The sequence below is a fragment of the Lepidochelys kempii genome, chromosome 6 (assembly GCF_965140265.1).
Source record: "Lepidochelys kempii isolate rLepKem1 chromosome 6, rLepKem1.hap2, whole genome shotgun sequence".
Lineage (NCBI taxonomy): Eukaryota > Metazoa > Chordata > Testudines > Cheloniidae > Lepidochelys > Lepidochelys kempii.
This window is the reverse complement of record NC_133261.1, coordinates 121969240-121995186: the sequence shown is the minus strand read 5'-3', so window position 1 is coordinate 121995186 and position 25947 is coordinate 121969240. Positions and strand designations below refer to the sequence as shown.

Here is a 25947-nt window from a genome sequence, read left to right as displayed (position 1 = left end):
GTTTGAGGTAAACACGCCAATGGCCACCCCGCGAGCTTTGGGGCTGAGGGTCAGGCTCATTGAGGGCAGTGCTCTGGCCAGCGGCTCCTTGGCGACGTGCACTCCTGTACCAATAATGGGCTGGATCCTTGGTACTGTTTCAGTGGTGCAAAGCAGCCGTAAAGCTGGCGCAATTGGCAGGGCGGGGAGTTCCCAGGCGGTGCAGAGCCAGCCCCTCTCACAGCCATTGGCAAAGGGAGCCGATCAGCTCTTTGGGGCAGGGACTGTCTGCAACTCTGTGCTCACACAGCATCTACCACAGGGGGTCCCCCTTCTTCACTGGCCAGAGGCATGGCTGTAATTGCACACATTGAGTATGGCAGGGAGGCGGCATGGCTGGAGCGTGCTGCCCGCAGGGTCCCACAATGGCAGCTGCAGGAACTTGTGCTGGAGACCAAACTGGCCCCTGGTGTCGGGGGGGGGGGGGCCCAGAGGTGATATAAAACCCTCTCGGGCTCCCCCCGCCCCAGGTCCATTTGTCCTCCCTCTCGCCCACTTTCCCCTTTCAATCTCCCTCCATGCTCGCTCTCTACACAACCGGCTGCTCCTGCGCTGGCCAGGAGGGATGGGGGGCAGCAGGCCCCACTCTGCCCCACATCGGAGGAGCTAGAAGAGAGCTGGAAGCATTTATTTGGCCTGGGCCAGTGTTTCCTAGTGCTGGTGCTGACCTCCTCCCAAAGCCAGTTCCAGTGTCGTTTCTCAGCCTGCTGCTTCTGCCGACACCCACGCTTTGCAGGGGTCCTCGTGCAGCCTGGGTTGCTCCCCCATGGCTGAGTGCTGCTGTACCATGGAGAGCCATAGCCTTGTGCATGTGCTGTGCTTCCTGCCCGTGAACAGGCCCAGTGAGCTGAATGGCATTACTCTGCTGCACGTGCGATTGCAGGATTGGGGCCTGTGGTCGGCCTCTTTTTTTATGTCTTCAGTCAGGATAGTGCGGTGAGGGAAGTGAGTGGTTTTTCATGCTGGGTATCTGTTGTTTTGGAGTAAATCGCTATTTTGTCATGTAGACTGCAGGTGTACAATGGAAAACAGTTGCCCCTGCCCGGGAAAAGTGGCCTGTACTTGAACGGCCTGCCTGGAGTTGTAAAATACGGGTACTGCTTTCCACTGGTGGTCACTTTTCCTTCCCCTTTGAGCAGAAAACGCAACTTATTCTCCTCTCCCGTTAGTTTTACAGGGGTGTAATTCCATTGACAGCAACAATGTTACTCCTGCTTTACATCTGTGTGAGAGCAGCCTGGGGGGCCTGTATGGTTTATGGGAGGCTGTGTGGTCCAGTGGTCAGAGCATAGCACCCAGGGCCAGAGTTCAAATCCCAGCTGTCCCACTGACTCATGGGTTGGCCTTGTGCACTTGCCCTCTTGAGCTTTGTCTGAACTGTGGAACAGCCTGTGGCTGACAAAGGATGTGGTTTAGCTGTAAGTGTAGCCAAGCAGGTACCATGTTCAGAACCATTTCAGAAACTGGCTGGAACCTATGGCCCAGATCCCACGGAGAACCCTGCATGGGGACTGTAGATCCAGGAAGATCAGGCTCATGGGGGTTAGGGATTCATCTCATACCCCCAAGACATGCAGGGAATCTAGCATAAAGTTTATGTACTGTAAGCTGTACTGCTTGGGGAGGGAAGTGGGGGGATTCAGCACCAGTGTGAAGGCACCCAACATCTGTGGACCCTGGCTTCTGGTGCAGTCCCTGGGATCTGTGGAGTCTGGGGAAAGAACTGCTGGTTGTTCTGCAGATGGAAAACCCCCTCTGCAAGAAAAATCCATCTGGGAAAACCCACAGGATTTCTTCCTCCTCCCTGCCCCCCCCCCTTTAACATTTCACAAAATCTGGGCCATAATAGCCAGACTGGTGCTGGGTACTGTATATAACAAGGAGATACTTGCCCTACAAAAACTACTTCCTTTCGTTAGGCAGGAGGTTCCACTGCTCTGATCAAAATGTCTGGACGGATTTCAGAACCTTTTCTATTTTTCAGCTATAAGGCAAAAATTGGGGATTGGTCCTGCTTTGAGCAGGGGGTTGGACTAGATGATCTTCTGAGGTCCCTTCGAACCCTGAAATTCTGTGAACAAGATTCTGTGTAGGTGTGTTTCAGAGTAACAGCCGTGTTAGTCTGTATTCGCAAAAAGAAAAGGAGTACTTGTGGCACCTTAGAGACTAACCAATTTATTTGAGCAGAAGCTTTCGTGAGCATCCGATGAAGTGAGCTGTAGCTCACGAAAGCTTATGCTCAAATAAATTGGTTAGTCTCTAAGGTGCCACAAGTCCTCCTTTTCTTTTTGTGTAGGTGTGTGCGTGAGATTATACAGTTCAACGGCAAAGGCCCATTACAGAAAGCAATAGTGCCATCTGGTGGCACTTTTGAGCTCTTTAAACTTTCATAGCCATCCCTAATGGAGAACTCCAGAATGCCCTTGTCTCTGCATTTCGCATATTTCTGTTGCATACCTAAAGGTGTGCGATTTTGCAGGGCCTGGGACAGCCAAAATGTCACGTGCTATATCTAAACTCCCCTGATACCCACGTTAATAAAGATTCATTTTAAACATGCCTGTGACAGTCAGGTTTAGCGACATCCAGTTGTGCAAATAACTGAACACAAAAATATGGGGTAGCATTTCATTGTGAATGTCTTCAGTATGTGATGTTGACCTCCGAGCCGGACTTTTTAAGGGCCTATAGCTCACTTGTGAACCAGACCTCCCATAAACTGCTGTGGTCATGCTAAGAAGAGAAAAAAATACAAGCTTGCTAAACTTGTTAAGAAAGATCTAGTGATGTTTAACACAAGTGCCATGCTCTTTTGGCTGAGCAAGTAATGTTTTAACCTCAACTGGCAGGAATATATATAAATATAGTGCCCCAACACAGAAACAATGGGTAAGGAGCAGGTGTTAATTACGCAGGTAGGAAATTTATGACCTATGACAAAATCTGGAACAGCACCAAACTATGATATATTTAGGGGAGCAAAGAGGAACTCCTAGGAGCTGAAACTGTAACCTTCCCCTCATCCCCAAGAATCTTGGGGTATAAGTGTGACAGGCTGAAAACTAGCAAGCAGACCAAAGCAGGCTGATATCGATTGCTTGCAAAGGGCTGTAGGAATTGGTTCTAATGGGTTGAATTTGCTAATGCTTATCTTTTCTGTTATGCACTAACAATCATTTAATCAACTCAGTCCTGCTTGGTTATCTGAGGCCTTTTTAATTATTGAACAAACTTGTGCCCATAAACCGATTATTGGTTAGTGAACATGGATTACAGTGCCGTTCAAACAATGGGGGGGGAGAACCTCAAATTATCATTTTAGTTTCGCGTTTGACAGGCGATCTTAGCTCAGAAAACTGAACTCTTGATGAGCTCGGTGAATTCACTTTGCCATTTGTTTTTAAAAGGATGCGGAGCCATCCTCCCCAGTGCAGAATGTATGGTCAGTGTTCTGCAATACTTAGCCTTATAAAGGGGTCTAGATTTGTGTGCATGTTCCTGGCTCATGGGCCCCTGCTCCAGAAGGAAGGAGAGCCGGGGCGCAGGGTCGGGGGACGCTCCACGCGGCTCCCGGAAGCTGCGGCATGGCCCCCTGTGGCTCCTACGTGCTCCAATGGTCCCCTTGGCGCTCCAATGAGAGCTACAGGGGTGTGCTTGTGGATGGGGCAGCATGCAGAAAACCTGGCTGCGCCTCCACAAAGGAGCCAGAGTAGGGACATGCTGCTGCTTCCGGGAGCCGCTTGAGGTAAGCACCATTCGGAGTCTGCATCCCTGAGCCTCTCTCCATGCCCCAGCCCTGATCCCACTCCCGCCCTCCAAACACCTCGATCCCAGCCCAGATCCTGCACCCCAAGACCCTCATCCCCAGAGCCCACACCCCCAGCCAGAGCCCTCCCCCCCCGCACAGACTCCACTCCCCTGCCCTAGCCCAGAGCTGCCTCCAGCACCCTGAACTCCTCATTTCTGGCCCCACCCCAGAGCCCGCACCCCTAGCCAGGGCCTTCACCCCTTCCCGCACTCCAACCCCAATTTTGTGAGCATTCATAGCCCCCCATACAATTTTTATTTCCAGATGTGGCCCTTGGGCCAAAAAGTTCGCCCACCCCTGCCATAAACCAATACAAGGCATGTGATTTCCAAGGCCAATAGGCATTTGCTCCCTAACTGGTTAAAAATGCCATCCTAGTGATTCAGCAAACAATGAACTATTGACCACCTTGGCTACGAAGTCTCAGCACTGAAACATACTGCCACAGCTGTAGAGCCCAGGCAGCCCTGTGAACAGGGTCGACCCATCTTTAATTTGGTGTGTGTCTCACTGCATTTCAGGACGCCAAAATGATTGTGCGGAGATCGCTTGCTGTGTAGTCAAGCCAGACTGTAACATCTGTTCAAAATAATTTTGTTTTTAAATGAAGGGTTGTATAATGGGTCATTCCAGTCAAAGAGAAGGGCTAGATTACAGCTTGAAACATTTTCTGGAAATGATCCACACCGAGATGCTTAATTCAAAACTTGACACAACTTTGGGGCTAATATATTATCAAATGTTCTGTAAAATGCACCAGATTAAACACAGCAGCTATGGGCATAGTTCAGCGAGGAAGAGAAATGCCTTGGTACATTAGATTTCACAGTAGAAATAAGTGACCTTTTTATTCAGAATGTTTTTCCTAACACTGAGACTAGGTCAGTGTGTGTGCCTGGGTTGGATAATCAAATTAAATGTATTCTGTTGTGAGGGAATTGCTGGTTCAGTGATTCAAAATAAATTTGTCTCACTGCTTTGTCCATGTATATGACTCAGAGGTTCTTAGTCTATAGGAATCATTTGGTTTTGTTCTTCATGAAGCTGTAGCATGACCTTCTACACAGATCCCTTCAGCTACCCTTATATGGGGAAATACAAATACCTCGAGAGAGAACAAATCAAAGTTCACTTGGATTTGAACAATATCCAAGTAAGTGTCTACCATGCAGCTACCTTCCACTCTGGGATTGGGAAAGGATGAATGAGACACTGCGCATCAGCAAGGTGCCAAGGGATACATCCTAAATGGCTTTGCTCCAATGAGGAAAATACATCGTTTTTGTGTGTGTGTAATATTATATAGGATGAGCATTCCATCTAAATTATAAATAGGGTCATCTAGTGCAAGCGGTTGTACTTACAGATAAATAATTGATTGCCTAGCACAGACAGGGGGTTTATGGTGATGCTTAAAATTATAAATACTTTAAAGAGGCCATCATGATTACTAATTTATAAGAAGGGCTAGGTTTACAAATCATTTATGTATAAGGTAGAATTGAAAATGTACATAAAGATCATGGATGCGAATTTATTCATTAAATTAGGGATTCCACTGTTTGGAAAACATTGTTCCACACATGCAAAGCTGAGTTCAGTGGTCTTCTATAATGGCCTACTTTTGCTGAAATTGCAAGATTTGGTTGCCACCAAAAGAATAAGTACAGAACAAATTGGAACCACATATAAGCTTATAATCTTAGGCTGCAAGGAACCTCAAGAGGTCGTCCAGTCCAGTCCCCTGCACCGAGGCAGGACCAAGTTAACTGAGATCATCCTTGACAGCTGACTGTCTAACCTGTTCGTAAAAACTTCCAATGATGGGGATTCCACAACCTCCCTTGAAAGCCTATTTCAGTGCTTAACTACTATTAGAGTATGTCTACACTACGGAATAAGGTCGAATTTATAGAAGTCGGTTTTTTAGAAATCGGTTTTATATATTCGAGTGTGTGTGTCCCCACAGAAAATGCTCTAAGTGCATTAAGTGCATTAACTCGGCAGAGTGCTTCCACAGTACCAAGGCTAGAGTCGACTTCCGGAGCGTTGCACTGTGGGTAGCTATCCCACAGTTCCCGCAGTCTCCGCTGCCCATTGGAATTCTGGGTTGAGATCCCAATGCCTGATGGGGCTAAAACATTGTCGCGGGTGGTTCTGGGTACATATCGTCAGGCCCCCCTTCCCTCCCTCCCTCTGTGAAAGCAAGGGCAGACAATCGTTTTGCACCTTTTTTCCTGAGTTACCTGTGCAGACGCCATACCACGGCAAGCATGGAGCCCACTCAGGTAACCGTCACCGTATGTCTCCTGGGTGCTGGCAGATGCGGTAAGGCATTGCTACACAGTAGCAGCAACCCATTGCCTTGTGGCAGCAGACGGTGCAGTACGACTGGTAGCCATCCTCGTCGTGTCCGAGGTGCTCCTGGCCACATCGGCTGGGAGCGCCTGGGCAGACATGGGCGCAGGGACTAAATTTGGAGTGACTTGACCAGGTCATTCTCTTTAGTCCTGCAGTCAGTCCTATTGAACCGTCTTATGGTGAGCAGGCAGGCGATACAGATTGCTAGCAGTCGTACTGTACCATCTTCTGCCGGGCAGGCAAGAGATGAGGATGGCATGCAGGCCTTCTGCACCGTCTGCTGCCAGCCAAAGATGTAAAAGATAGATGGAGTGGATCAAAACAAGAAATAGACCAGATTTGTTTTGTACTCATTTGCTTCCCGCCCTCCCCTGTCTAGGGGACTCATTCCTCTAAGTCACACTGCAGTCACTCACAGAGAAGGTGCAGCGAGGTAAATCTAGCCATGTATCAATCAGAGGCCAGGGTAACCTCCTTGTTCCAATAAGAACAATAACTTAGGTGCACCATTTCTTATTGGAACCCTCCGTGAAGTCCTGCCTGAAATACTCCTTGATGTAAAGACACCCCCTTTGTTGATTTTAGCTCCCTGAAGCCAACCCTGGAAGCCGTGTCCTCAGTCGCCCCTCCCTCCATCAGAGCAACGGCAGACAATTGTTCTGTGCCTTTTTTCTGTGCAGACGCCATACCAAGGCAAGCATGGAGGCCGCTCAGCTCACTTTGGCAATTAGGAGCACATTAAACACCACACGCATTATCCAGCAGTATATGCAGCACCAGAACCTGGCAAAGCGATACCGGGCGAGGAGGCGACGTCAGCGCGGTCCCGTGAGTGATCAGGACATGGACACAGATTTCTGTGAAAGCATGGGCCCTGCCAATGCATGCATCATGGTGCTAATGGGGCAGGTTCATGCTGTGGAACGCCGATTCTGGGCTCGGGAAACAAGCACAGACTGATGGGACTGCACAGTGTTGCAGGTCTGGGACGATTCCCAGTGGCTGCGAAACTTTTGCATGCGTAAGGGCACTTTCATGGAACTTTGTGACTTGCTTTCCCCTGCCCTGAGGCGCATGAATACCAAGATGAGAGCAGCCCTCACAGATGAGAGCAGCCCTCACAGTTGAGAAGCGAGTGGTGATAGCCCTGTGGAAGCTTGCAACGCCAGACAGCTACCGGTCAGTTGGGAATCAATTTGGAGTGGGCAAATCTACTGTTGGGGCTGCTGTGATGCAAGTAGCCCACGCAATCAAAGATCTGCTGATATTAAGAGTAGTGACCCTGGGAAATGTGCAGGTCATAGTGGATGGCTTTGCTGCAATGGGATTCCCTAACTGTGGTGGGGCCACAGACGGAACCCATATCCCTATCTTGGCACCGGAGCACCAAGCCGCCGAGTACATTAACCGCAAGGGGTACTTTTCAATAGTGCTGCAAGCTCTGGTGGATCACAAGGGACGTTTCACCAACATCAACGTGGGATGGCCGGGAAAGGTGCATGACGCTCGCATCTTCAGGAACTGTGGTCTGTTTCAAAAGCTGCAGGAAGTGACTTTATTCCCAGACCAGAAAATAACTGTTGGGGATGTTGAAATGCCTATATGTATCCTTGGGGACACAGCCTACCCCTTAATGCCATGTCTCATGAAGCTGTACACAGGCAACCTGGACAGTAGTCAGGAGCTGTTCAACTACAGGCTGAGCAAGTGCAGAATGGTGGTAGAATGTGCATTTGGACGTTTAAAGGTGCGCTGGCGCAGTTTACTGACTCGCTTAGACCTCAGCGAAACCAATATTCCCACTGTTATTACTGCTTGCTGTGTGCTCCACAATATCTGTGAGAGTAAGGGGGAGACGTTTATGGCGGGGTGGGAGGTTGAGGCAAATCGCCTCGCTGCTGGTTACGCACAGCCAGACACCAGGGCGGTTAGAAGAGCACAGGAGGGCGCGGTAGGCCTCAGAGAAGCTTTGAAAACCAGTTTCATGACTGGCCAGGCTACGGTGTGAAAGTTCTGTTTGTTTCTCCTTGATGAAACCCCCCGCCCTTTGGTTCACTCTACTTCCCTGTAAGCTAACCACCCTCCCCTCCTCCCTTCGATCACCGCTTGCAGAGGCAATAAAGTCATTGTTGCTTCACATTCATGCATTCTTTATTCATTCATCACACAAATAGGGGGATGACTACCAAGGTAGCCCAGGAGGGGTGGTGGAGGAGGGAAGGAAAATTGTCATGTACAGCGTGAGGATCCCATGAGACAGACTGTCCTGGAGAAAGAGGTATTGCAGGCTTCTAGGCACAAACTTGTATGGGGTAGAACAGGAAATTCAGACAAGGACGTGAGCCTTGCGGTATGAGAAACAAGGGGAAGGATTTTCCTGCAGAAACAGTTACTGTGCGGCTGCTACACTTGAGAACAGACTCCTTAGTGCTGGATGAAGCGTGACAGTATATGAGGAAGGTACCTGTTGGAAATGGAATCTTACATCTTGTGATCCTTGCTAGTGACGCAAGGTCCCATCTCTGGTCAGGTATCATGTGGGCTGAGGGATTCGTCCATCAGAACAAGCACAGGTTGCTTAAATGACAGAACAATTTTAACTCCATCTCTCTACTTAGGCTTTGCTGCAGTGTGTATTGAACATACCTTATCATTCAGTTTTACTTTGAAAACAAGAGTTTTAAAAATGTGCACATCCTGTGGCTTGTACCTGAACTGCCAAGCTCTAGTGTTGTTGCCGGGACTGGAGGGTGAAGATGTTTGCTTAAAAAGGCTGGATTTCTAGCAGATATTCATGCAGTTCCACTTCAGAAGAGAGCAAGTGAAGAGACTCCTTCCCAGAGACTCCTGAAAAAGCTGGTGTTTCATACAAGGGGCCTAATTTGCAAAGGGCCCTCAACCATGCATCCATTTGCGCACATGCAACTTTGCACATACGAATCACTTGCATGTTTCGATTGGTATGCACTAACATTCGCTTGTAAACATTATACTCTGTACTGCATTTGCTCTTGTTCCGTGCATGCAAGCACGGTTGAAGATGTAAAGAATGGCAGGTGGTCTTGTGGGTCAGATAGAGGACTGGGATTCAGGTGATCTGAGTTCAATTTCTAGCTCTGCCTGTGACTTTGGGCAAGTCACTTCATTTCTCTGTGTCTCACTTTCCCAGCTCTAAAATAGAACTAATAGCCTACCTCACAGGGGTGCTATCCCATTCTGTTTAGACAGGGCTCAGATACTAGTGTAATAAGAGTAAGCATTGAAGAGTACTACCTAGAGAAATTTTCGTTCATTGTGTGCACAAGACATAGTACACAAAACCTGTGCAAGCAGTTGCACACCCACTGATGCAACATTTGGTCCTAAGATATAGCACATAAAATAGTTATTGTGTCTGCCACACAGTTGGTTTAAAAATTGCCAGCCAGGTTCGCACTACAAAGTACATTAAGCCAGTGCATCAGATTTACAGCTCTGTGTAAACAGTGGTTAAACCTCACAATGGTTTGGTTTATTTTTCTTAGATATGTTTCTACTGCACTATTTAAATCCATTCCATCATCCCACTGTGGTTTTTGTTTGTTCTTCGATTTTTGTTAGCTATATAATAACAACAACAAACCAACAAGAATAATAATAATAATAATAAATTAAGACATATTGGCAGACAGATTATAACCCAAAGAGAAAAATGATCAATTCCTTGGTTTGTCTGTTTAGACCAAGTGAATTCCATTTGGCAGAGCTATGTATCAATAGTACACCTATCAGAGACCAGCGTCAGGACATCTCCATGTTTCCTCAGAAGGTAACCACAGAGAAGATCTGAACAGATGGCAGAAACAATCCTGCTCAAGGAAAAACTGGGATAATAATAATAGTTATGCATACATTAAAAAATGTTTGAATTGATACATCTGTGCTGTGGTGAATTCTACCCTCTTCTTTCCAGAATTTGTACGCACTAATATACTTTTTGGGGGGTCTTTTAGCTGTATATTAAGATCAAACATGGCAAAATTAATTCACAAATTTGATGTGTTGATGAAGTGTTATGAAGACTATTAGCCTATCTATGTGGAATCAATTAAACAATCAAGAAGCAATTTATAGACACAGCTTAAATGTATAGATATTTAGTAATTTAATTAAGAGGAACTATCTTGGCCATGCTTATTTAACTTTACTACTCTCTAGCTCCCACCTGAAGCTTTTTTATACAGTCTTCCATTCTGTTTTACAAACTTTAATGGCCTGATTCTATAATCCTTAGTCACACAGGTGCTCCCCATTGATGTGAAACTATTTGTGTGTGAAAGGGTTACAGGACTGGGAACTTAAACAGATAGGAAAAGAACACTGAGATCAAAACATCTATGTCTGAAATGGTTTAACAGCACTCAGCAACAAGATTTCAGATAGGAAGGTAAAGAATATTCTATTCAGTTGAAAGTTCAGGGGATGTTTTAGGAATGTGGAAGGTAATATCTTGAGCTGGAATTTGACCAGGTTACTCCAGTTAACACCCCTACTCTGGCACAAACTTGCTAAGGGATGTTCAATGTCTCAAGAGTAGATGCAACTTAAGCCAGTACTAAACCAGCCCTCGAGCACAATGCTGGAGATGCTGTTTGTTGAGGGACACACAAACCAAGCCTGCTTGCATGTTTGCAATTATAATAAATTAAATGATGGTGAAAAACTGATAAATAGTATTCTGAAATCATGTACCTTACAAATTCCTATTATCTCTGTAGTTTTATAGCATGTAGGTACTTTTATAATAAAGTAATGTAGCTAGAGCATATGGATTAATTAAAGTATTAATTTAAGGCTTGAGATCCTGAACCTCTGAGGAAAAATAAATTCATAAATCATAGAATCATAGAATATCAGGGTTGGAAGGGACCCCAGAAGGTCATCTAGTCCAACCCCCTGCTCAAAGCAGGACCAATTCCCAGTTAAATCATCCCAGCCAGGGCTTTGTCAAGCCTGACCTTAAAAATCTCTAAGGAAGGAGATTCTACCACCTCCCTAGGTAACGCATTCCAGTGTTTCACCACCCTCTTAGTGAAAAAGTTTTTCCTAATATCCAATCTAAACCTCCCCCACTGCAACTTGAGACCATTACTCCTCGTTCTGTCATCTGCTACCATTGAGAACAGTCTAGAGCCATCCTCTTTGGAACCCCCTTTCAGGTAGTTGAAAGCAGCTATCAAATCCCCCCTCATTCTTCTCTTCTGCAGGCTAAACAATCCCAGCTCCCTCAGCCTCTCCTCATAACTCATGTGTTCCAGTCCCCTAATCATTTTTGTTGCCCTTCGCTGGACTCTCTCCAATTTATCCACATCCTTCTTGAAGTGTGGGGCCCAAAACTGGACACAGTACTCCAGATGAGGCCTCACCAATGTCGAATAGAGGGGAACGATCACGTCCCTCGATCTGCTCGCTATGCCCCTACTTATACATCCCAAAATGCCATTGGCCTTCTTGGCAACAAGGGCACACTGCTGACTCATATCCAGCTTCTCGTCCACTGTCACCCCTAGGTCCTTTTCTGCAGAACTGCTGCCTAGCCATTCGGTCCCTAGTCTGTAGCTGTGCATTGGGTTCTTCCGTCCTAAGTGCAGGACCCTGCACTTATCCTTATTGAACCTCATCAGATTCCTTTTGGCCCAATCCTCCAATTTGTCTAGGTCCTTCTGTATCCTATCCCTCCCCTCCAGCGTATCTACCACTCCTCCCAGTTTAGTATCATCCGCAAATTTGCTGAGAGTGCAATCCACACCATCCTCCAGATCATTTATGAAGATATTGAATAAAACCGGCCCCAGGACCGACCCCTGGGGCACTCCACTTGATACCGGCTGCCAACTAGACATGGAGCCATTGATCACTACCCGTTGAGCCCGACAATTTAGCCAGCTTTCTACCCACCTTATAGTGCATTCATCCAGCCCATACTTCCTTAACTTGCTGACAAGAATACTATGGGAGACCGTGTCAAAAGCTTTGCTAAAGTCAAGAAACAATACATCCACTGCTTTCCCTTCATCCACAGAACCAGTAATCTCATCATAAAAGGCGATTAGATTAGTCAGGCATGACCTTCCCTAATCCCAAATTGAGGATTGGTTGTGCAGCAGCATTTCATGTGAGTTGGTTTCAACATATTGATTTGTGCTCTTTTTGTTTTTATATATAATATCAGTACTGGCAATCAAAGCTGTTTTCCAAATATCGTTAAATTCTAAGAGGTCAACTGAGTAATGCAGTGAGCAGGTAATGTGCACCCCAAAACACAAACTAGACTCATTACATTGCTTTTTCTCTCCTTCAGCAGAATACCTGCCTTTCCCTAGGGGCTCATATAAATCTATTCAAAGGATGTTAAATGAAATTAGACATTTTGTCCATCTCCAAGAGGAAATTCAAAAGTCTACAAACTGAATGATGCCGCATCTATTCCAAACCCATATTTTATCTTTCTTCAATTTTGTCTGGATCAGAATATAGTACTGATCTCCCATTTCTGGGAATTTTCCCCATTTGAAATACTTCTCACACTGAATGTATATACTGAAATATCACAGATTTTATGGGGCTTCAAGTTTCATTCTTCTGCCTGCTAATCTTGCATGTTTTCTTTAAATCTGGAGAGCTCTGAATGGGATTTTTCTTGTTTGGGATTTAAAAATGAACCTCAAGGTATTCAGTCCGTCTTAGGCTGAGACTTGGTGTATTTCCACATATAATGTGTTAAAGCAATTGTCTCCTGCAAAGCTGTGGTTTTCACAGTGTGATACGTTTTGTGTGTCTTTGAGCTGGCAATACTCAGCTTTCAGACACTTTTTTTTTTGGCACTTAATGGTTCCCAAGGGCCAGGGGGCTCGTGTTGTTCTTAACTTCCTATTGGCACTTTTTGGCTAAAGCGAGATGAGCTCATAGAGAGCCAGTCACAGGATGATTACTGCCACCCTCCCTCTCTTCAGCTGTGTCCTGGGCTCATTTCAGCAGCTCTTCCCGGGCATCTTTGAGCCCCTGTTGAAATGGGGAGAGCCAGCGCATGAAGAACTGGAGCAGACCCACTAGCTCATCCAGGGCAGCCCCCTGCACGTTGCTCCCCAGGACCCAGCGCTTTGCTCAGCCGAGTTTCCAACGGCCCAAGCCGCAGGTCTCCCAGCCCATCCCGTGGGCCCCCGTGCCGCCGCCCGAGCCAGCTCGCGGCCAGGCAGCTTTCCCCAGCGGGCCCCGTCAGAGGCTGGTATCGGCCGCGTCAGATTTGGGCGGCAGGGCGGCCGCGCCGGGCTGCGCGTCGCGGCAGAAGAGCACGGCCGGGTTCTTGCAGGCCCACATGGCCACCTCGCCGCCGCTGGCCGGGCTGGAGGAGGAGAGGGTGCTGGCGGCGTGGCCGCCGGGCCGCTGCCGGGCACAGCGCTCCGGGCCTGGCTCGGCCCGGCCGCGGGCCTCCAGGCGCTGGCCCCGGGCGGCCAGGGAAGCGGCCACGTTGTTCCTAGTCCGGTAGCCGCCCTCGCGGCTGCGGCCCAGCAGCATGGCGATGTTGGGGTTGCGGGCGGCGTAGACGAGCGGGTTGATGGCGCCGTTGGCCCAGGCCATCCAGCTGGCCACGGCGTCCACGGTGGGCGAGAAGGGCAGGTGGCCGGCGGCGGCCGCCAGCCCCAGGACGCAGTAGGGCCCCCAGCAGCAGATGATGGAGACGATCATGATGAGCACGGTGGTGGCGGTGCGCATCTCCCCGTAGCAGCGCAGCAGGTGGCCGTAGGTGGAGAGCGGCCGCACCCGGCTCTCGGAGAGGCGCACGGCCCGGCAGATGTTGTAGTGGCAGAAGCACATGAGGGCGAAGGGCAGCAGGTAGCAGAGCACGATCAGCGCCGCGCTGTAGGGCGGGCCCAGCCGCGACGAGCCCCAGGGCAGCAGCACGTAGGTGCAGCGGCCCGCGCCGGCCCCGCGGCCCGCGCCCGCCGCCTGGGCCAGCAGGTACCAGGGCGCGGCGAAGCCGAGCGCCGCCAGCCAGGCGGCGGCCAGCAGCTGGGCGGCGCGGCGGCGGCCCATCTTGCGGCGCGGCTGGCGCACGATGGCGCAGTAGCGGTCGAAGGAGAGCAGCGCCATGGTGAGGGTGGCGGCGATGCCCAGGCCGGCGTGCAGGGCGGCGCTGGCCAGGCACAGGCGCTGGCCGGAGAGCCAGGCGCCGCGCGGGCGGCTGAGCAGGCGCAGGAAGGCGAGGGGCAGGCAGAGCAGCGCGCCCAGCAGCTCGGAGAGCGACAGCGACAGCACGAAGGCGTTGGTGACGGTGCGCAGCTGCCGGTGCCGGGCGATCACCAGCACCACGGCCCCGTTGCCCAGCGCCGAGAGGGCGAAGATCAGCGCCAGCAGCAGCGCCTGCGAGGCCAGCGCCGCGCCCGACCAGCCCGCCTCCTCCGCCGCCCCGCCGCTCTCATTGGCCCCCGCCCGGGACAGGGCGCTCAGCAGCCCCGGGCTCGCCGGCGGCGGCTCCATGAGCAGCGAGCATCCCCGTCCCCGCCGCCCCGGGGAGAGCGGCGGGCGTGGGGCGCACGCTCGGCCCGAGGCCGGCCAAGGGGTTGGGGTCCCGGCTGCTGCGGGGTCGCGGAGCCGCCCGCGTCGGGGGAGCCGCGGCTCGGGCTGCTGCTCCCTGCCCGGCCTGGCGGGCTCTGAGCCCTGCCTGCCGCGCGCCCGCGTCCCCTGCCGCGTGCGGGCTCCGGGGGCTCCGGGAGCCGCTGACGTCTCCAGCCCGTTGCCCAGGGAACCGACTCCAGCCTGCCAGACTGCGCACACGGCGCCCGGCGAGACTCAGCGGCCACCCCCGCGCTGCCGAGACCCCTGGTCACCCGCAGGGCGGGGACCATGCGCGCCCCCGACGCACACGGACACCCTCCAACAGACACCCCCAACAGACTGACAGCCATGCCCGACAGACACCCCCTGACACGGACACCCCAGACAGACAGCCCCTGACACAGACATCCCCGACAGACACCCCCTGACACGGACACCCCCGACAGACTGACACACATCCCTGACAGACACCCCCTGACACGGACACCCCCGACAGACTGACAGCCATCCCCGACAGACAGCCCCTGACACGGACACCCCCAACAGACTGACACACATCCCCGACAGACACCCCCTGACACGGACACCCCCGACAGACTGACAGCCATCCCCGACAGACACCCCCTGACAGGGACACCCCCGACAGACAGCCCCTGACACAGACATCCCCGACAGACACCCCCTGGCACGGACACCCCCGACAGACAGCCCCTGACACAGACATCCCCGACAGACACCCCCTGACACGGACACCCCAGACAGACAGCCCCTGACACAGACATCCCCGACAGACACCCCCTGACACGGACACCCCCGACAGACTGACACACATCCCCGACAGACACCCCCTGACACGGACACCCCCGACAGACTGACAGCCATCCCCGACAGACACCCCCTGGCACGGACACCCCCGACAGACAGCCCCTGACACAGACATCCCCGACAGACACCCCCTGACACGGACACCCCAGACAGACAGCCCCTGACACAGACATCCCCAACAGACTGACACACATCCCCGACAGACACCCCCTGACACGGACACCCCAGACAGACAGCCCCTGACACAGACATCCCCAACAGACACCCCCTGACACGGACACCCCCGACAGACTGACACACATCCCCGACAGACACCCCCTGGCACGGACACCCCAGACAGACAGCCCCTGACACAGACATCCCCAACAGACTGACACACATCCCCGACAGACACCCCCTGACACAGACACCCCCAACAGACTGACAGCCATCCCCGACAGACAGCCCCTGACACGGACACCCCAGACAGACTGACACACATCCCCGACAGACACCCCCTGACACGGACACCCCAGACAGACTGACACACATCCCTGACAGACACCCCCTGACGCGGACACCCGCAACAGACAGCCCCTGACACAGACATCCCCAACAGACTGACACACATCCCCGACAGACACCCCCTGACACGGACACCCCCAGACAGACTGACAGCCGTCCCCGACAGACACCCCCTGGCACGGACACCCCAGACAGACAGCCCCTGACACAGACATCCCCAACAGACTGACACACATCCCCGACAGACACCCCCTGACACGGACACCCCAGACAGACAGCCCCTGACACAGACATCCCCAACAGACTGACACACATCCCCGACAGACACCCCCTGACACAGACACCCCCAACAGACTGACACACATCCCCGACAGACACCCCCTGACAGGGACACCCCCGACAGACTGACACACATCCCCGACAGACACCCCCTGACACGGACACCCCCGACAGACTGACACACATCCCCGACAGACACCCCCTGACACGGACACCCCAGACAGACTGACAGCCATCCCCGACAGACACCCCCTGACACGGACACCCCCGACAGACTGACACACATCCCCGACAGACACCCCCTGGCACGGACACCCCAGACAGACAGCCCCTGACACAGACATCCCCAACAGACTGACACACATCCCCGACAGACACCCCCTGGCACAGACACCCCCAACAGACTGACACACATCCCCGACAGACACCCCCTGACATGGACACCCCAGACAGACAGCCCCTGACACAGACATCCCCAACAGACTGACACACATCCCCGACAGACACCCCCTGGCACAGACACCCCCAACAGACTGACACACATCCCCGACAGACACCCCCTGACATGGACACCCCAGACAGACAGCCCCTCACACAGACATCCCCAACAGACTGACACACATCCCCGACAGACACCCCCTGGCACAGACACCCCCAACAGACTGACACACATCCCCGACAGACACCCCCTGACAGGGACACCCCCGACAGACTGACACACATCCCTGACAGACACCCCCTGACGCGGACACCCCCAACAGACAGCCCCTGACACAGACATCCCCAACAGACTGACACACATCCCCGACAGACACCCCCTGACACAGAGACCCCCAACAGACAGACACACATCCCCGACAGACACCCCTTAACAGGGACACCCCAGACAGACTGACACACATCCCCGACAGACACTCCCTGACACATACACCCCCGACAGACTGACACACATCCCCGACAGACACCCCCTGACGCGGACACCCCCGACAGACTGACACACATCCCCGACAGACACCCCCTGACACGGACACCCCAGACAGACTGACAGCCATCCCCGACAGACACCCCCTGACACGGACACCCCCGACAGACTGACACACATCCCCGACAGACACCCCCTGGCACAGACACCCCCAACAGACTGACACACATCCCCGACAGACACCCCCTGACATGGACACCCCAGACAGACAGCCCCTGACACAGACATCCCCAACAGACTGACACACATCCCCGACAGACACCCCCTGGCACAGACACCCCCAACAGACAGACACACATCCCCGACAGACACCCCCTGACATGGACACCCCAGACAGACAGCCCCTGACACAGACATCCCCAACAGACTGACACACATCCCCGACAGACACCCCCTGGCACAGACACCCCCAACAGACTGACACACATCCCCGACAGACACCCCCTGACATGGACACCCCAGACAGACAGCCCCTGACACAGACATCCCCAACAGACTGACACACATCCCCGACAGACACCCCCTGGCACAGACACCCCCAACAGACTGACACACATCCCCGACAGACACCCCCTGACAGGGACACCCCCGACAGACTGACACACATCCCCGACAGACACCCCCTGACACGGACACCCCAGACAGACTGACACACATCCCTGACAGACACCCCCTGACGCGGACACCCCCAACAGACAGCCCCTGACACAGACATCCCCAACAGACTGACACACATCCCCGACAGACACCCCCTGGCACAGACACCCCCAACAGACTGACACACATCCCCGACAGACACCCCCGGACATGGACACCCCAGACAGACAGCCCCTGACACAGACATCCCCAACAGACTGACACACATCCCCGACAGACACCCCCTGGAACAGACACCCCCAACAGACTGACACACATCCCCGACAGACACCCCCTGACAGGGACACCCCCGACAGACTGACACACATCCCCGACAGACACCCCCTGACACGGACACCCCGACAGACTGACACACATTCCCGACAGACACCCCCTGACACAAAGACCCCCAACAGACAGACACACATCCCCGACAGACACCCCTTAACAGGGACACCCCAGACAGACTGACACACATCCCCGACAGACACTCCCTGACACATACACCCCCGACAGACTGACACACATCCCCGACAGACACCCCCTGACGCGGACACCCCCAACAGACTGACACACATCCCCGACAGACACCCCCTGACACGGACACCCCAGACAGACTGACAGCCATCCCCGACAGACACCCCCTGACACGGACACCCCCGACAGACTGACACACATCCCCGACAGACACCCCCTGACATGGACACCCCAGACAGACAGCCCCTGACACAGACATCCCCAACAGACTGACACACATCCCCGACAGACACCCCCTGGCACAGACACCCCCAACAGACTGACACACATCCCCGACAGACACCCCCTGACAGGGACACCCCCGACAGACTGACACACATCCCTGACAGACACCCCCTGACGCGGACACCCCCAACAGACAGCCCCTGACACAGACATCCCCAACAGACTGACACACATCCCCGACAGACACCCCCTGACACAGAGACCCCCAACAGACAGACACACATCCCCGACAGACACCCCTTAACAGGGACACCCCAGACAGACTGACACACATCCCCGACAGACACTCCCTGACACATACACCCCCGACAGACTGACACACATCCCCGACAGACACCCCCTGACGCGGACACCCCCGACAGACTGACACACATCCCCGACAGACACCCCCTGACACGGACACCCCAGACAGACTGACAGCCATCCCCGACAGACACCCCCTGACACGGACACCCCCGACAGACTGACACACATCCCCGACAGACACCCCCTGGCACAGACACCCCCAACAGACTGACACACATCCCCGACAGACACCCCCTGACATGGACACCCCAGACAGACAGCCCCTGACACAGACATCCCCAACAGACTGACACACATCCCCGACAGACACCCCCTGGCACAGACACCCCCAACAGACAGACACACATCCCCGACAGACACCCCCTGACATGGACACCCCAGACAGACAGCCCCTGACACAGACATCCCCAACAGACTGACACACATCCCCGACAGACACCCCCTGGCACAGACACCCCCAACAGACTGACACACATCCCCGACAGACACCCCCTGACATGGACACCCCAGACAGACAGCCCCTGACACAGACATCCCCAACAGACTGACACACATCCCCGACAGACACCCCCTGGCACAGACACCCCCAACAGACTGACACACATCCCCGACAGACACCCCCTGACAGGGACACCCCCGACAGACTGACACACATCCCCGACAGACACCCCCTGACACGGACACCCCAGACAGACTGACACACATCCCTGACAGACACCCCCTGACGCGGACACCCCCAACAGACAGCCCCTGACACAGACATCCCCAACAGACTGACACACATCCCCGACAGACACCCCCTGGCACAGACACCCCCAACAGACTGACACACATCCCCGACAGACACCCCCTGACATGGACACCCCAGACAGACAGCCCCTGACACAGACATCCCCAACAGACTGACACACATCCCCGACAGACACCCCCTGGCACAGACACCCCCAACAGACTGACACACATCCCCGACAGACACCCCCTGACAGGGACACCCCCGACAGACTGACACACATCCCCGACAGACACCCCCTGACACGGACACCCCGACAGACTGACACACATCCCCGACAGACACCCCCTGACACAGAGACCCCCAACAGACAGACACACATCCCCGACAGACACCCCTTAACAGGGACACCCCAGACAGACTGACACACATCCCCGACAGACACTCCCTGACACATACACCCCCGACAGACTGACACACATCCCCGACAGACACCCCCTGACGCGGACACCCCCAACAGACTGACACACATCCCCGACAGACACCCCCTGACACGGACACCCCAGACAGACTGACAGCCATCCCCGACAGACACCCCCTGACACGGACACCCCCGACAGACTGACACACATCCCCGACAGACACCCCCTGGCACGGACACCCCAGACAGACAGCCCCTGACACAGACATCCCCAACAGACAGACACACATCCCCGACAGACACCCCTTGACACAGACACCCCCAACAGACTGACACACATCCCCGACAGACACCCCCTGACATGGACACCCCAGACAGACAGCCCCTGACACAGACATCCCCAACAGACTGACACACATCCCCGACAGACACCCCCTGGCACAGACACCCCCAACAGACTGACACACATCCCCGACAGACACCCCCTGACATGGACACCCCAGACAGACAGCCCCTGACACAGACATCCCCAACAGACTGACACACATCCCCGACAGACACCCCCTGGCACAGACACCCCCAACAGACTGACACACATCCCCGACAGACACCCCCTGACAGGGACACCCCCGACAGACTGACACACGTCCCCGACAGACACCCCCTGACACGGACACCCCAGACAGACTGACACACATCCCTGACAGACACCCCCTGACGCGGACACCCCCAACAGACAGCCCCTGACACAGACATCCCCAACAGACTGACACACATCCCCGACAGACACCCCCTGACACAGAGACCCCCAACAGACAGACACACATCCCCGACAGACACCCCTTAACAGGGACACCCCAGACAGACTGACACACATCCCCAACAGACACTCCCTGACACATACACCCCCGACAGACTGACACACATCCCCGACAGACACCCGCTGACGCGGACACCCCCAACAGACACCCCCTGAAAGAGACATCCCCAGCAGACTGACACACATCCCCGACAGACACCCCCTGGCACGGACACCCCCAACAGACAGCCCCTGACACGGACACCCCCAACAGACTGACACACATCCCCGACAGACACCCCCTGACACGGACACCCCCAACAGACTGACACACATCCCCGACAGACACCCCCTGACACGGACACCCCAGACAGACTGACAGCCATCCCCGACAGACACCCCCTGACACAGACACCCCCAACAGACTGACCCATATCCCCAACAGACAGCCCCTGACACGGACACCCCCAACAGACTGACACACATCTCCGACAGACAGCCCCTGACACAGACATACACAACAGACTGACACAGATCCCAGACAGACACCCCCTGACACAGAAACCCCTGACAGACTGACACACATCTCTGACAGCCCCTGGCACAGACACCCCGACAGACTGACACAAATCCCCGACAGACAGCCCCTGGCACAGACACCCCCCGACAGACTGACACACATCCCCGACAGACACTCCCTGACACAGACACCCCCAGCAGAGAGCCCCTTACACAGACATCCCCAGCAGACTGACACACATCTCCAACAGACAGCCCCTCACACAGACACCCCCAACAGACTGACACACATCCCCGACAGACAGCCCCTGACACAGAAACCCCCAACAGACAGCCCCTGACACAGACATCCCCAGCAGACTGACACACATCTCCGTCAGACAGCCCCTGACACAGACATACACAACAGACTGACACACATCCCAGACAGACACCCCCTGACACAGAAACCCCTGACAGACTGACACACATCTCTGACAGCCCCTGGCACAGACACCCCGACAGACTGACACAAATCCCCGACAGACAGCCCCTGGCACAGACACCCCCCGACAGACTGACACACATCCCCGACAGACACCCCCTGACACAGACACCCCTGACAGAGTGACACACATCCCCGACAGACACTCCCTGAAGCAGACATCCCTGACAGACTGACACACATCTCTGACAGCCCCTGGCACAGACACCCCGACAGACTGACACAAATCCCCGACAGACAGCCCCTGGCACAGACACCCCGACAGACTGACACAAATCCCCGACAGACAGCCCCTGGCACAGACACCTCCGACAGACTGACACACATCCCCGACAGACACTCCCTGAAGCAGACATCCCTGACAGACTGACACACATCCCCGACAGACAGCCCCTGACACAGACACCCCCAACAGACAGCCCCTGACACAGACATCCCCAGCAGACTGACACACATCTCCGACAGACAGCCCCTGACACAGACATCCACAACAGACTGACACACATATGCAACAGACACCCCCTGACAGACACCCTCCCCCCATTAAGACACCCTTCAACAGACTGACACATATATATACCCAACATCAGGGGCATGTGCAGAAATTTAAATTTGACCCCTTGGGGTCAAAAAGTGCACCCCTGCGCTCCAGCAGGAACTCGCTCTCCTCCTCACAGCCTTGTGGCCAGGAAGCGCTCCCTCTCTCTGCCACCACGGTCCCAGGGCTGGAGGAGTTCTGTTCCCCCGACGATTATGGGGCGGTGTGCTTGTCCCCTTGTGCATGCCCCTCCCCAACAGACACTCCCTGCCAGACACCCCCAACAGACTGATATACATACCCAATGTGGCCACCTCGAACACACACACAGTCACCACCTGACACCCCCCACAAAACCTGCACAGACCCCCTGACCCTCAGCACAAACACACCCCAGCACACAGACCCCCCAACACAAAGACATACCCCCAATACACAGAGACACACAGGACACCCCCAACAGCAGACCCCACAACAAATGAAGAGACAGACAACATACCCCCAACATATAAACACACAGCCGCAGCACACGCACAGGCATATCACTGACAGACCACCCCCCACAGATAGACACACCCCAACACAGACATACTCCACACAGACACCGCAACACAGAAACACACCCAACACATACCAAGACACCCTCCAACACACACACAGACACCCCAACACAGAGTCCCCGCCGTCAGAGACCCCCAACACAGCCAGACATAACCCAGCCATCCACACACCCCAGCGCACACACCTCCAGCAGACAGACATACCCAACAGATGCCTTCTAGCACACCCAGACATACATACCTCCAACACACCCACCCACCCTGGAGACACACTCGGCACACAGACCCCCACTCAGCAAATGACCCCCAATACACACACAGACATACCCCAAAGGCAGACACACAGAGACACCCACCCACTCCAAAACAGACACATACCGCCAACACACACAGACACTCAACACATCCCACCACACACCCAGGAACCCCTCACCACACACACACACACCCAGCACAGAGACAGCTCCCAATACACGCCCCCCCCCCAGACAGACAGACAGACATCTCCCCGCAACACAAAGATAGGGGCTGGGAGTAGCCACTACCCCCCAACACAGACACATACAAAGAGGTAGGACACCGGAGCAGCCGCCCTGTTGTCACACACACATATACACAGGGGCTGGAACCGTCGGTCCCCCCCATACACAGATACAGACGGGACTGGGACCACCCTGCCCTCACACATGCGCACCGCATCCTGTCTTTCCTCCAGGAGCTGGGACTCCTCCCACCCCCCAGAATAGGACCTGAGACTGCTCCCTCAAACAGCCCCTCCTATCCCCCCAAGCAGATTGTGTGTATGTGAGGATCCCAGCGCCCCTGACTGCTACTAGACACATAGCCCTGCATACAACACCCCCGAAAAGGCAGACATTCTCTGCAACAGCCTGGCTGACAACTGGCACAGGATGCACAGGATGCAATGCCACGCAGCCGCAGCATGCATCCAGCAGCTGTCTTCCTAGCCGCTGGCCCCTCGGAAACTTTTGTCCGAAGAATAGTAGATTGCCCTTCATAAAAACGCCCTTTGGATCTTTTGTCCATGTAACTACAGGTTTAGATCCCCTTTGAGAGCTAAAGGCGACTCATAATGCACAGGTTCATTGGTGCTGGAGAGATGACAGTATGTTGCCTGTTAAAAGCAGGCGAGTGACAGAAAAGGCCAGGGACTCAGCCCCACAATGGATAATAGTTTCTATTACTAATAAACAATGCCAAGGAACTAAATACTCAAGCTTCCAAATCCACACATGCTTAACTTTACTCATCGAACGTATAGCTATCCTGTGGAGAATTACTGGCAGGCATCCCTGCTCCTGAGATGTAAGGCCATCCTGGGAAGGCAAGCGTACAAGCCCTGCACCCCACTAGCGTGCTGGGACAAGTGCTCTCCCCCCCGACCCCAAAGCTTACAAAGGGGAGCTGAGACGTTTCCCTCCATCCTTCCTCCCCAGAATAGATGCTGGGCTGGCACTCGCTACCCTGGCAGCCTCCATTACGCATGTAATTGTTTACGCAGCTGGAGCATGTAATGCAGTGACAGTGAAACACTGGAATGCGTTACCTAGGGCGGTGGTAGAATCTCCTTCCTTAGAGGTTTTTAAGGTCAGGCTTGACAAAGCCCTGGCTGGGATGATTTAACTGGGAATTGGTCCTGCTTCGAGCAGGGGGTTGGACTAGATGACCTTCTGGGGGTCCCTTCCAACCCTGATATTCTATGATTCTATGATCTTTAACTCACAGCTTGGCTTTTTACTAGTACAAACAATTGCAAGGCAGTCGCACACAAAAGGCCATAAACACGAACCTACAGCTAATGTGTGTGACCGCCCTCAACTATACGGCACAGCATTTACACCTTTTGATGAGCACACGCTCACCACCAAAGAACTTAGCACCCAGCCACAGGGGAGACGGCCCAGGACACTGTTGTAGCGGGTGTTTGGCAAGAGGACATCTGGGCGCCGTGGAATTACACGGGTGGCCGAAACAGAATTTGCCCCCCTCGACCTGTGCCTCCATGGCCCTGCTGACGAGCACGCTGGCTCTTCCCTCCCAGCTTGGCATTTAATCTCCTGATTCTACTGTGCAGCCGCCGGCTCATAACTACAAATGGCTCCAGCGGCGGTTAGCTGCAGGGCTGATGCGTGTGTTACCCACGTCGCGCATGCATTGCCCTTTGGCCGGCAAGGCCATTACTGCTGGTCAAAGCACTGCTGAAACAAAGCGCCTGACTGGAGAAGCTACAGGGCTTCAGTTGCTCTGGCAATGGCTAGTTCATGAGCCAGCAGCGCTGAGCACCGACGAGAACCCGCACTGTCCAGGGGAAATGCAGTCGTTAACAGTGGGTTATTTTTTTAACGGCTCCACCACGTAGCTACAGACCTAGACACAGAGTGGTGTAGAAACCTCACCGCCACTGCCTCCAAATTGCAGAGCCTCAGCCCCCTTGCTCAGCTATCACCTAGCCCTGTAGGCACCAGATCCAGGACTTAGGCTCAGCATTGTGCTGCCTAAGGCCAGGCTGCCCATACAATGCATGGGACAAGTTCGGTGTCTGCAAAAGGAATACACACAAGGCAGCACGATAAGCTGGACCCCCCCCCCCCAAGCTAGCGAGTAGGAAATACAGCGGAGAGGGATGGGGTGGCCTAAGCCTAGTCCCTCAAACGGAGTTGTGGGGGGGGGGGCTAAATCTGGACATGAGGGAGGCATCTATCGCCTGTTGGGATGCACAGCTGTGAGCCCTCTCCCACAGTTCGGTATTTAAGCCAGGTCAAGCCTCTCTCACAAAAA

General features: G+C 53.8%; 1 protein-coding gene across 1 annotated transcript; it reads right to left on the bottom strand.

Moving 5' to 3' along the window:
* Positions 1–12112: 12112 nt before the first annotated feature.
* Positions 12113–14725, bottom strand: GPR135 (G protein-coupled receptor 135). The gene has a single exon (XM_073350740.1). The coding sequence runs from the start codon at positions 14723–14725 to the stop codon at positions 13463–13465; it is 1263 nt and encodes a 420-aa protein (XP_073206841.1). The 3' UTR covers positions 12113–13462.
* Positions 14726–25947: the final 11222 nt, after the last annotated feature.

Bases quoted from the DNA above. Each gene is read 5' to 3' on its own strand.
- GPR135 (XM_073350740.1), bottom strand. From the start codon at position 14,725: ATGGAGCCGCCGCCGGCGAGCCCGGGGCTGCTGAGCGCCCTGTCCCGG.